This window comes from Lycorma delicatula, chromosome 7, assembly GCF_047948215.1.
Source record: "Lycorma delicatula isolate Av1 chromosome 7, ASM4794821v1, whole genome shotgun sequence".
Taxonomy (NCBI): Eukaryota; Metazoa; Arthropoda; class Insecta; order Hemiptera; family Fulgoridae; genus Lycorma; species Lycorma delicatula.
Genome location: NC_134461.1, coordinates 60,578,008 through 60,591,573, shown reverse-complemented (window position 1 = coordinate 60,591,573; position 13,566 = coordinate 60,578,008). Strand labels below are relative to the sequence as shown.

General features: G+C 30.2%; 1 protein-coding gene across 3 annotated transcripts in view; it reads left to right on the top strand.

Moving 5' to 3' along the window:
• Positions 1 to 13,566, top strand: part of LOC142328128 (GTPase-activating Rap/Ran-GAP domain-like protein 3) — a 514,058-nt gene that overhangs the window by 477,942 nt on the left and 22,550 nt on the right. For 2 of the 3 annotated variants that reach the window (XM_075371662.1, XM_075371661.1), the window contains exons 16-17: positions 4,446 to 4,472; positions 11,484 to 11,778. In XM_075371662.1, coding sequence (XP_075227777.1) covers positions 4,446 to 4,472; positions 11,484 to 11,778 — 322 coding nt within the window. The remainder of the gene's footprint in view (positions 1 to 4,445; positions 4,473 to 11,483; positions 11,779 to 13,566) is intronic. The other variant, XM_075371663.1, reaches the window with a different exon arrangement.

The following is a 13,566-nucleotide window of genomic DNA, read 5'->3' as shown; positions in this document are numbered from 1 at the left end:
AATAACATTTATGTCATGGAAGGTTTGATGCTTTTGTATTATATGTGTTTTCAGACATATGTTTGAATGAATTTTTTTCATTAATTCAAGCTCTAGAATCAGTTCCCAAATTATTTCTCTTTCCTCCTGAATTACTATGTATTTTGACCTTGAAGCTGTGATAGATTGTTATTAACTTTGTAAAATGCTGATATATTTTTTTTAACCTGGCACTAAATTTAAAAAAAAATTATAAAAAATAACTAAAAAACTTTTTCTAGTATTTAGTATACTTTTGGTCAGTTATTTATGTCAGTACAAGTATACATATCAATAAAAGTAGAAATTACAAGACAAAATGAATTTCTTAATTTTTTTATTAATTTTTATTAAAATTTTATTAAAATCAACTACAATAAATTTTTGTTACAAAACAAATAATTCACATAAAAATATAATGCCTGTTACTTAAAAAAGATTTCTATTTCCCTAACAAAAATGAAAATATGCACAACTATGTGACACAAATACAAAACCAGAATGCAAAACAAGAAAAAGGTTGTGATTCAGATTGTATATTGTATATACTTTGCCTATATATTACTTTCTGTGGTTTAAATACAACCTACATCAATTGTCATAAGTCAACAAGTTCTGTGTCATAATTTTCCATACTGTGCCAATAGTATAAAAAGAGTAATCTTAATTCTTTATAAATATTTATCATAGAGCTATTTTATTAAAAATGGAAGCTTTTTACGTTTGAATTTTTACTTTAAAAAAAAAAAGAATATTATCAATTACTTAACAGTTCTCAGCATTTTATTTTAATGATAATTGTCTTTGTAGGTCCTTTACTTGATAGTCAATAGTTCTCGTTTATGTTCTAATTGTTTATATAAGTTAACTAATAATTGAGAAAATTATTGTTTTTATTCTTTATTCTCTAATTCTGTTCATTTGCAGAATCACCATACTATTTATAACTCTCCTGTATCAACTTATGTTAACTATCAACTTTTTTTTCATTTGTTTGATTTGACATACTTCATTCCTTTCTCTTCTAATTTCAGTGTGTATGGAATACTCTGTGTATTTAACTACCAGGTGGTACAAGAACTTCACAACTTTAAAAGCATGTAAAAATTTATTGAGATAACTTATGAATTTGGTTGAGGTCTCATTTCACAGAAAAACAAAGTTTGTCACCCAACATTCACTTTGGTTCAGTATGGCTTCCATTTGTATTGCAACATACATCCCGTCTGAAATTGATTTCATTCCAGACTGTAACCTACAAATCAGGTATTACTCTGCAGCTGCAGTCTTAATTCAAAGTCTTAGCTCAACAAGATCAGCTAGCAAGGGTGGTACATAAACCCGATCTTGATGGTACGAAACCCCACAAGAAAAAATCTAGTAGAGTCAAATCAGGGGAGCGAGGTGGCCATACGACTTCATAACCAATCCAAAGACCTGGGAATCTAGTATCAAAAAAAAATCTCAGACTTCTAGTTGGTAATGAGGTGGTCTGTCTCTCTGATAGTAATGGTGTCCATATTGGTCATCATCATTATCTAACTGAGGAATTAGACAATTTTAAGTCTTTTCCAGAAAGACAATGCCTTTATAGTTGCCTCCTGGAAGAAGAACAGGCCGTCTTTGCTTGACCTTAGGGCTATCACGAATGTGCTATAAAGTTTCATGAGGGTTTTTGCTACCCCATATTTGGGAGTTAGGTTGTTCAACTTTTCACTGATGTGAAATGTGAAATGTTGATTTTTCACTAAAAATTACATTGTCTAAAATCATTGTCTGCAATTCTATTCTTCATTTCCACACAAAACTCCTGCCAAACAACTTTGTCATTATCTGTACGTGCTGAAGCATGGTTAGTTTTTACGGCTTCAAGTGCAGTCATTTACATGATGAACATCGAGTTGATTTCTTCAGATTATGTGCAAAGGTTTCTTTGAGTTGTTCCACAGCAGATTCAAGGATACGTGGAACAACTGCCCTGGTGATTTTGTATGTTTAACAAAACAACCTGTCTCAATGAAGGTTTGGTGCCAAGAGTAAATTGTATGACTACTAGGAGGCTCCCTTTCGTCCTCTCTATGAAAATTACATTCAACTGCAGATTGGGAAACCAAAACACACAGCAAGCACCAGTAAATGTATTCATTTTTAACAACACTGGTGACAGTGCTGGTGGCCAGTTTCAGTACTAATGAACTAAATGAATTAAAACTTGATATGTTTTGTTATGAAATGAGACCTCAACCTAATCTGTAAGTTATCTAAATAAATTTTATATGCTTTTTAAGTTGTGAAGTCCTTTTTTAATCATCCAGTTCATAGTTTTGCGCTTCTAAATCAACTTCCTTTACCAAATTAACTTAATACAGGAATCAATGATTTGCACAATATAGTAATCCTTTTTAAAAGAAAACAAATGTAAATAAAAAACCTGCTCGCTAAATATGTAGAATTATCCTTTCAAGAGATCTGGACTTAATTCTGGGTTCATTTATTTATTAAGTTAGTTCCTCCTGTTTTTGAATATATACAAGTTTATCATATTCATGTTAGAATTTTCTTGAAGTTATACTGTGGTGTCAGTATATTAAAATTTCAGATCATCAACATGATAAAATGTGAAAACTTTTAAAAATTCATCAAAATCGCTTTCAAATTACTTTTGTCCAGTAGATGATTTCAGAGCAAATTATAAAATAACTAGAGTAGGGTGTATTATTATAAATTAGAAAAATGTGCTACTTAAAGTTATACAAAATTTGACAAAACAAAACCATATTATGAGAACAAACACAACAAAACAAATACTATTTGACCACATATAAGATTTGTCCAAAGAGAAACAAAACTTTTGAAAGGGTGTATCAATATTCATTCTACTAGCAGAGCTGCATAGTGGAATTCTTTAAGAATAATGGTCTGTTTGTCATGTCACTGTACATTGTTTCATTTCCAGTCTGCTAACATGAAGAGCAAACAACATGTTTGTATGAAATTTTGTTTCAAATTCAGTAAAATCTTAACAGAAAATCTGAAGAAGTTGCATATTTTAGGGAGGAATTTTGAGTTATATGCATATACTGATTGGTATGATTGATTTAATATCAAACATTTCATGTCACTCATGTGTGATGGTGATGTTGATGATCATAACATTAACAAAGGTTTTATTTGTAAGTGATATGGCACTTGAGGGAGGCAGCGAGGAAGAAGATCCTGAAGTAATAGATACTATACTATGAGAATTCTTCCATGTTTTGGAACTTTATATTCAATAGTTTTTAATGTTGCATAATACTGTTGCTCTAACCTATTTTCAATTTAACAATGGAGGAGAACTTCTTGAAAGGGATAAATATGATTAGTAAAAAAAAGTAAGATTAGTAAATTAAGTAAAAAAGTAATTTAAAAAAAAATTTCCTTCCTTTTTCTTGTATAAAAGGTATTTCATAACCATAAAAGATGGGTATCATTACCAAGTCCAACTAACTGTACACAACCTGATGCTTCAACATTTGTAAAGTCCCAGGAAGCATCCTGAAAATTGAAAGGTATTAAGAAATGATAAAAGGCCAAAGCAATATACATCAGTTTTTACAGACCATTAAAATTAAAGAACCTGAATCCAGTAAAACTGCATTCTGTTGAAATTGTCTAATGACCATGGCAGCTAGTACTAATTGAAAAAAATAAACAATGCCTCCTCCAACTCCACAAATGAAGGAACTGAATAATTTCCTTCAAAACACTCTTCTGAAAACATTACTCCACATATTTTGAAAGCAAGTATAACAACATTTTAACTAAAAGTTTAGATTACCGTGATGATATAAAAATATTATCTTACTTAATGTCATCTGTGATATACCATCTTTCAGTTGAAATAGATTCATTTTAAGTATGTAAAAAATTATTGATGTCAAAATATACTTATCCATTTAAAATGAATTAATAATATTTTTACTATTTTTACTATTTATATTATTAGCTCTTTCAATATATGTGACATTCTGTTATAATATACAAATATAAACTCTCTCGCCTGTATGCAACTGCTTAGAAGCTCATAATGTAACAGAAAGAAAAGATGCAAAATTTAACGTTGTTAAAAACATTTTAATGATTATTTAAAATAGATCAGGAATTTTTACCCTGTGTGTTTATTAATGCTATTCAAGTAAGTATGTAGGAAATAGCTGTACATACTATTGTTGATGTATCATCATATTTTCTTTTTTACTTTTTTATAAATCATCATATAATTAAAATAGTTACTTCATATCCTCCAAAAACATAAATTATCAAAACAAGAAAAACTGAACTGCTGAAAAGAAATTTTTTAACACTGAAAGAGTTAATAATAAAACATAATTTATTACATTTGTTTTATTATTGCATGCATAATATTATTTATGTATTTATTACAGATTACTAATCTTTATCAACAACAGCTGGTCAGTATATATGTTTTTTCAAACACAATACTGTAATTAATTTTACTTGTTTACTATTTGTATGTAGAATCTGCCCACCTCTTGTTTCTTTCTCTGAACTTTTTTCATCATATCTACCACTATCACTGTTACTGTTAAATACTTTGATTCTTTTTACAAGTTATGTATGATCTGGTTTATGTATATATTGTAGCTGTTGTGTGATGCTTGTGTTAGAAACATGCCAATGGATGCTCATTAGATGCAGGTCATAGATTTCAAATTAACAATTTTATTTTGATGTGAGATGAAATTGCTGTTAAGTATATTTTTTAAAAGTATACTTACATAAAAATACACTTTAAAAGTTTCCACAATATTCACTCTCACTTATTTAATTACTCTAGAAGCAATAGGCTGATGCCTGTTATAGTTTCTTGGTGTTGTATAAATTTTGTAGTGTTTGAAAAATGCCAAGTCTGACTAGGATTCAAGCCCAGAACTTTCCAGATCGAAGCCAAAGACGTTACTGCTCCTTCATGGAGGGATGCAGCAGTCATCTGTTTGTGATTTTTTTCTTCAACATGATGAAATGTGATATACAAAGCAATTAAATTTTAAATGATTCATTTTTCAAATAACATAATATCCTTTCCAAAGGTCTTTGATTAGCTTGTATGCTGGTTGTTGAATATTTTGAAACTAAAGAAACTGTAAGGATCACAGAAGTGAATGAAAAAGAAAATATCAAACGATAAAATAAGTGTAGACTTAAAAAGAAAATATCAAGAAAGAATTTAGTAATGTCCTCATCTATGATAAAAAAACTTGTTGATGAAACAGAACCTTATAATATAAAAAAATCTTATTTTCCTTTAAAATTGTAAGGTTATATTAAAACTTAAGTTGATATTAAGATAATAATTACTATTATCTTTTCTTCTAAGAACACTATAATTTCTGTGTTGGTACTTCTGTTTACCTTTCATAGCTTCATTTTTTATTATATGTGATGCGTTTTGGAACCATTCCATTGACAAAACTTATTGTATTCAAAGTACAATAAATTGTAACGTAACTTATGTTATGTATTTACATGTAAATTGTATTATAACTTAGAGTACAATAGAGTCATGTAATTTTTTTTTGTTGACAAAGTGGATTTTATAATCATTGGAAACCTAATAAGAATTTAAATCACTTCCAAATTAAAAAACATTCTCCAAACCCTTTTTAGCAATGCCTGCAAATAATGAGTGTTTATCGCAATCCATTGTAAATCTTCCTATACTGTACTTTATGTAATCTACCATCTATGATGCTGATCTTTATCTTTATTAATGATGCTAGTAATTATTTTTGTAAAGTGCAATGTTGTTTTAAATCTACTTTGAATTTATATAAAATAAAATTTGAGAAGCTTCAGGAGAATTTATTCCAGTAGTAATATTTAGGTTGGCAGATCTAAAAATGTAAATTGATTTTTTTTCAAATAATAATGAAGTTTGAGATCATGAAATTGAGATTTTAATGGACGTTTTCTGTATTAAGATTAAAAAACAGTTATGTTTTCAAAGAGACACAATTTTAAACAGATTTCTTTAAATTTTAGGTAGGTATTTTTATTTTATGGAGAAATTAAATTACTAGTAAACTAAAACTTATATTTTAGAAACAACAGAAATAATTTTTGAATTGATAATTTCTAATATACATTTTTATAATTTAACATTTTTAGTGTAGCCTTATAAAATTTTTCACAGTGCTGTTGACTAATTAAAACGCTATAGTCCTTTGTGCTCGCAGTAATCTGCGATCTTATATTCTGCACTTAATTTCCTTATTAAAATTTTAAACCAAATAAAATAATTTCTTTTTCTCAAAACAACCATCTAGGGTCAGCATTATGACTTTCACCTCCACTTTACTCTGTTATCGTCATCACTAGTTTATCAGGCTGGTAATTAGCATGCTCATCCTTGTGTTTTTAAGAACATCATCATCTAGTATTCTGCCTGCCAGCAGGGCCCTTATGTTATCACTGTCTCTATCCATATTTATCCCAAGCTTTTTCTGTTGTTCCCTTGTAGTTTCCAATATTCACCTCATCCTCATTAACATCATCCTTCTTTTTCCTCAGTTCATTTCTTCTTCTACTGATCCTTCCAGTGTAGTTATAAAGATTCCACCTCTTCTAAACACATGTCCTAACCAGTCACTTTCTTCTTTAATCATTTTACTTCTTCCTCATACCTCACTCACTTTATTCATCCATCTGATGTTTCCATATCCACATTTCAAAAGCTAAATCTCGTTCCTTTCCCTTGCTCTCATCATCCATGCTTCCAAACTTCAAACAACTTCAAAGCTGTGTGGAAATATTAGATGGAATTTGAAGAAACAAAGCCAAAATTAACAGCCAGCTAAAACTTTAGAAGACAATGGTTGACTCAGTATTTTTAAATGGCTGTGAGAACTGTATTGTCACAAAACACTCTTTTCTTTCTTTTGTTACTATACATAAATATTTCATACACAGTATTTGGCTCTTCCTTAACTTTAATTTGAGGCTTTTATTTTATATAAAATTTTGTCTTCTTAAGCCTTTTTTTTGTCATTGCTACCCTTCCTTTTATATCTATTGCATTCTTCCAGTTCTCTGTCAATATAGTCCCCACATATCTGTAATTTATTTTTTTTTTTATTCTTCTTTCACTTGACTTTACCACAAAATTCTCTTTGTTTTTTACTTCTATTACTTTAGTTTTTCCTATATTTACTTTCATTCCATACACTTCCAAACCCTTCCTCCAGGGCTGTTAACAATCTCTGAAGTGCATCTGTGCCATCAACTTGAATTACTGTATCTTCAGCAAAGCTTATGCATCTTATTTTTCTTCTTCCTCTTCTTATTCCTTCTTCTCTTTCTTCTAATATGTTTTTTATCTAGCATTTGGCTCTTATCAAATGTCTTCTCCAACTCTATGAAACACAGATTCACTCCTCTTTCACTCTTTCTCTCTCCAAATGTCTCCTCCAACCATCTTTAGTAGTCCTGTAGCATCTCTGGTCCTTTTCCTTATATGAAGCCAACTATTCCTCTCGCTGTATTCTCTTCCACTGTTCTTACCAACATTTGGTTTAGGACTTTTAACAATACTTTAGCAGCATGGTGTATTAAACTTATTGTTCTGTGATCTGTACACTTCCTAGTACCAGTTTTCTTTGGAATTTGTATCATTATCATTTTCACAAAGTTTTCAGGTCATTCTTCCAAATGGTATATCCTACTAGATAGTTCAAAGAAAGTTTCAAGGTAGTTCTTGTCAATCTTCATGAGGATATCTCAATTCTCAAGATCCTCCTAGTAATATAGTTTACTTTGTCTTGTAAGTTGATCTGTATTCTTTTTTACATCTACTTAAGTTTACCTTCAGTATGATGCCTGCATTATGATTATTTTGCATATCACATCATACCTGTTCCTATGCCTTCTTGTAACATTCCAAATGACAATGTCTGGATTTTGATTTTAATTACATATTTACATGAAAATCTTCTCTTTTCTTTATTTTCCAGTGTTATATGATTCATAAAAAAAATTACTGACAAAATAAATTTACCATTTTTAGAATCAAAATTATGTTATAGCAATAAACACATGTATTTTCTGTCCCATTTTGCACCAATAAATAAAAAGTATTTTTTCTATATTTCAATTTTCACGTTGTTTTTCAATGGTAATGCTGTACTTCAATGACCATTGTCATTCCCCATTTTTTACAAAGGCAGTAATACTTCACTTAATGGTACTATTTTTTTTTTTTTTTTTTATACTAACTCACATAAAACTTGTTGCACTGCATGGAACATACAGTTAAATAAAAAAAGTTTTTTTTTAAGTTTAAAATAAGATCATATAAATTACATATTTTATGTGATTTGATCTCAGTTTTAAATCTCACAGTACACTAGAGCATGATGATTATTGTAATGATTCAAATCAGTTTATTTAGGTTACCTTTCTTATTCTTTCCTGATATTACTGAAAGTCACTGTAGCTCTAACAGAAGGCAGTTATCTTCCTAAATAACAATAGATCCTGTTGAATGTCATTTTGCAAATAGAACAGGTAACTGTGTTTAAAAGATACTGGGAATTGCATAGTTAATTGATGAATAAGCATTAACATTTCTTTAGAAAATAAGTTTTACTAAACAAACAACTTAAAAAAAAAAGTTATTTTTGATACTAGTATGCAAACAGGTACTAACAGCTTGTTTGTAATAAGTCATCAAGTAAATGTAAATCATATATGTAAGTGTAAATATATTTATAATATATATCCATATATATATAAAGTTTATACAATACCAACAAGTAGTGATTTTTATCCATTAATCAACAGCAACTGCACAGGTGTTACTGATAAGAGTTAGTTTAATATATTATGAAGTAAAATTTACTTTCAATTTCTATCTTTGATTAATACAATTTCACTTTTATCAGTTATGATATAGTTGGACTAGTAGATTTGGAATATGTTTGCATACCTGATACTTTTTATTCTGTGACTCTAATGATTAATTAATTATTAAACTTTGGAATAACAATAATAATATGCCATCCAATAATGGGTTAGAATTATTGTCTCTTAGTTATGACAGTTTTTCTGTGATGCTGGAGGGCCCAGGTTCAAAAGCAATTAAAGGTAAGGTTACTTTTAATTGAGTTTGAATGTCTTGTTACCCTTGTAATTTGGTGAATGGAGTTCAGTAACTGTCACTCTCTCAGAATTAGTCAGTTTATGTTGGCAAAAACTTTGTTGTTCAGTCATACACTTCAAATGCCTAATAATTTGGGATAAAGATGATCCTTAGAAAGACCATTTTCTTTGGGGGTGCAATATTTTTTGGTGATGTATAGCCCAATTGGGAAGATCTTGCCTGTCTAAGACTGTTTCCAATCAAATTATGTTTTTTAAATGAATAACCTTAGTTTACAATCACTAATTTGCAGCGTTTATCAAATAAATATGAGCCTCCTAACACCTTGCAATCATCAAAACTAGACAGGACCATCAAACTGTAATATGGTTTACAGCAGCCTTTTGTTAGTATAAATTCAAAACAAAAAATGATAGTTGAAGGGTCCATGGTCATTACATCCATATGCATGGTGTTATTAAAATAGTACAGTGTGGACAGTTGTGATGAAATATGTACATTATTGACACAATGTAACATGATCTCACTGAGATTACATGTTTCTTGTAAGTAGATAAAGTTACACTTCTTAAACAGCTTAAGTTTGTTATTATGAACTTGAAACACAATCAGATTATTTTTAACATTTGATAAATAAATATAGTAATTTACTATGTAGTACTAATTAATGTAGTACTGTGAAACTTATCATAACCAGAATAATGTGAAAAAACATATCGTAGGTACAAATTTATTAAAAATTCCTGAAATGAGAAATTTCTTTTCAATTTAAAATTATAACACATATTTATTGAACTATAATTTAAATTACATTATAGTGCATGATATTTAACTTGGTCTTTGATATTGCTATAAAAATACAGATTTATAAATGAAAAATTTTTTCCTTTTCTAAGTCTTTTCAGTTAGAAAAAGATAATCGAATATATGAGTTTTAGACATGGGAGGTTTTACTGTACCTGTAACATAAAATTCTTTTAAGAAAAATACTCGAGAAGCAATAACTATTTATGCTCACTAGATTAATCTTTTTCTACAGTGAAAAATAAAACAATTCTAACAAAAGATTAGCAATAAGAAAAAAAATGATCTGATATATCAGCAGTTAGTTTTGTGGTGACTTATTCCATATTGACAGAAATGCCACATATCTTAGCAGTAGCGACAGTGAGTATTTAATGTTCACTGTTGAAAGTTTCAAAAGTAATTTTGTTGAGATCCAACAAGTAGAAGCAATTACCAAATTAAAAGCAATTACCTCATTAATCCAACATTTTTAATTTAACAGTACTATGTAAAGTTTGATGATGGATTACATGAAGGGGTTTCATTGGTGGGATTCCAGCTGTTTCAGTACTGAAATATGAAGTCTGTTCAGAAAATAACCGAAAATTTTTAATTACACACCAACAAAGATATTTAGTGACATGCAGTTGGCAGCATTGTGTTCCACTTAACCTCTTCTGTAACCACACATTTTTGAATTGTTGATATCTCGTTAGTTTTCATGTTATTGTTATTTGAGTGCAACGTGTAAGTGTTAGTATCGAATTTTGTATTAAGCTGGGGAAAACTTTCACAGAAACGTTTCAACATTTGAAACAAGTTACAGAGATGATGCTCTGGGTCGTACGTAATGTTACAGATGGTTTTCACTATTTAAAAGTGGTCGTCAGTCAATCGAAGATGACCCTAGACTAGGAAGGCCTTTGACTTCAACTGATGACACTCACATTCAGAAAATCAACAATCTGGTGCACGCAAATTGCTGATTGACTGCCAGAGAACTTGCAGAGGAGGTTAGCATCTTGATTGGATCATGCCGTGCCATTTTGACTGAAAAATTGAACATGCATTGAGTTGCAGCAAAGTTTGTACCTCGTTTTATGACTGAACAGCAGAAAGAACATCAAGTGAATGTTTGTCGGCAACTTCTTGAACAAGCTGATGACGATGGAAGATTAATGCGAAGGATCATAATGGGTGACAAAAGCTGGGCTACGATACTGAGACAGAATTTCAATCATCAAAAAATTGCTACTAACAATTAAACATGTTGCACACAAATAACAGTAACAGGAAAACTAAACAACAAATCAAAAAACAAGAACATGTGGTTACAGAGGAGGTTATGTGGAACACAATGCTGCCAACTGTCCTAAATATCTCCGTTGGTGCGTAATTAAAAATATTCGGTTATTTTCTGAATAGACCTCATATTTTGCTTTTTATGAAGCACTATTATCAATCAAAAATTTTAAATTAAAATAATAATGTTTACACAAGATTATTTTTTATATTGCAGACTATGTTAAACAGAAGAGCATTTAGTGATGTATTGGCAGATCCGCCAAGAGGTTCAAGACGGAAAGAAGAGGCAAGACAAGTAGAATTTGTTAGAATTGGCCAAGCATTAAAACTTGATACAATTATGAAAGGTGATGCACCCACCAGTCTTGCAACAACTGGTCTATTTAAACGAGCACCATGGGAACCTCATTGCTTTTATCCTGATTTTAGTAATGAAATTATTTGTGGTGATTCATGGGGAGAAACTCGTTTAGTTGTTGCTACTGATTCTGGTGTCTTTGTAGTAGAAGGTAATATTTTTTTTTACCTTGATTATTTACTATGAGTTTAATACTTAAGTCTCCAGTTATCCCATGCAACTTTCTGGATTTGGGGCCCAAAGACAGCTATGTCCATTGTTCATGATGTGTGAGTGAGGTGTAGTCTTGTACAGACTCAGGCTGGATGAAGCTAAAACATCTGGTTAATTGAAACCCAACCACCAAAGAATACATCCACAGTCTTGTATTCTAACCAGAATAAAAGCAAATGCCTTTACTAGGATTCAAACCTGAAAACTCTCGACTTTGAAATCAGCTGATTTACAATGAGTTTAACCACTTCACCAAGCCGGTTGGTTAGTTATGTTATCATCTCCTTTTAGTTAAGGATCTACCTAAAACGCAAGTTCTGCTTTTCTAAAATTTAAAGGTTTAAAAATGAATTTGTCCCATTTTTTATAAATCAAACATGTCCTAATTTTTAATGTACACATTCATGGTCAATGTATAAATAGATAGAAAAATACATAATCTTTTCTGTAATAAGAAGCCATAGCAGCTACATTATAAAATTCTCATAAAGAGCAGTTATACAATGAATCACAAACTTGTGATCATGCAACCTTCACTAGCATTCCCATTTACATCTATAAAACCGTCACCATTACTAATCAAGAATATATAGTTACATCTTTTTAACTGTTTACAAATGTATTGTGGGTAATTAAAAAAATTACCCTGAAATTGATGAGAAACAGATCAAAATGGTCAGTATGTTAAAAAGAAGTTCATTTTAATAATTACCAAAAAGTTTTTGACCAACTTATATAGATTTCTTCATGAAGTTGAGAATAAAATAAAACTAAAATAATAACTTTAATGAATTGTGTATTTTTATCGCTACAAATGACTGCAATTATTTAATCAAAATAGATTGTCTATAAAAATAATTCTCTGTCGCAAATCATCATTATTTTCTATAGTCAGTTTAAATATGTTTTATGGACTGTAATAAAAGGTATTTTTTTTAAGTAGGTACAGTTATGATATAAGTTCGCTGCAGCACAGCTGTCGTCATTTCATGCATGTACACTGAGTAACTACATTTACTGGCTTGCTACTGATGCCCATTACATGATTATTAGTCTTCGTTTACAGTTTCCTGAGCACGTTTAAAATGTCTATGATTATAGAGAGTGCTATCAATTGTGAAATATGTGCTGTAATTTGTTTCTTAAATGCAAGGGGTACGAAAGCAAACAAAATTCATTGACAGATTAGTGAAGTGTACAGGGATAATACTATCTGATGGAGTGGAGAGAAATGGATTAGGTTATTTAAAGAGAGCTATACTAACGTACATGACATGGCACGGAATAGGCCATCGTCTGTCATTACTGATGACCTGGAGCAGAGAGTAAATGTAAAAGACTGTGAGAATAGACTGTTTATGATTTCATCACTACATAATGAATCTCCTTTAATTTCACAAAGTATTCTCACTGGATACAGCAATGAAGGCGATCCGTTTCTAAGCTCCATTGTGATGAGACATGGGTGTCTTAGAGATTACACTGGAATCAGAACAACAGTTCATGGAATGGAGTCATTCAACATCTCTCAGGAATGTGAAGTTCAAACAAACACTGTCATTCCAGAAAATTATGTGTACAGTATTTTGGGATAGACAGGGGCCATTGCTTGTGTTGATTATTTTGCTTTGGTGAAACGATAAATGCCAAGATATATCATGAGACCCTGACTAAACTGCATTGTGTAATCCAAAACAGAAGGCATGTCATGCTCAGTATAGGAATC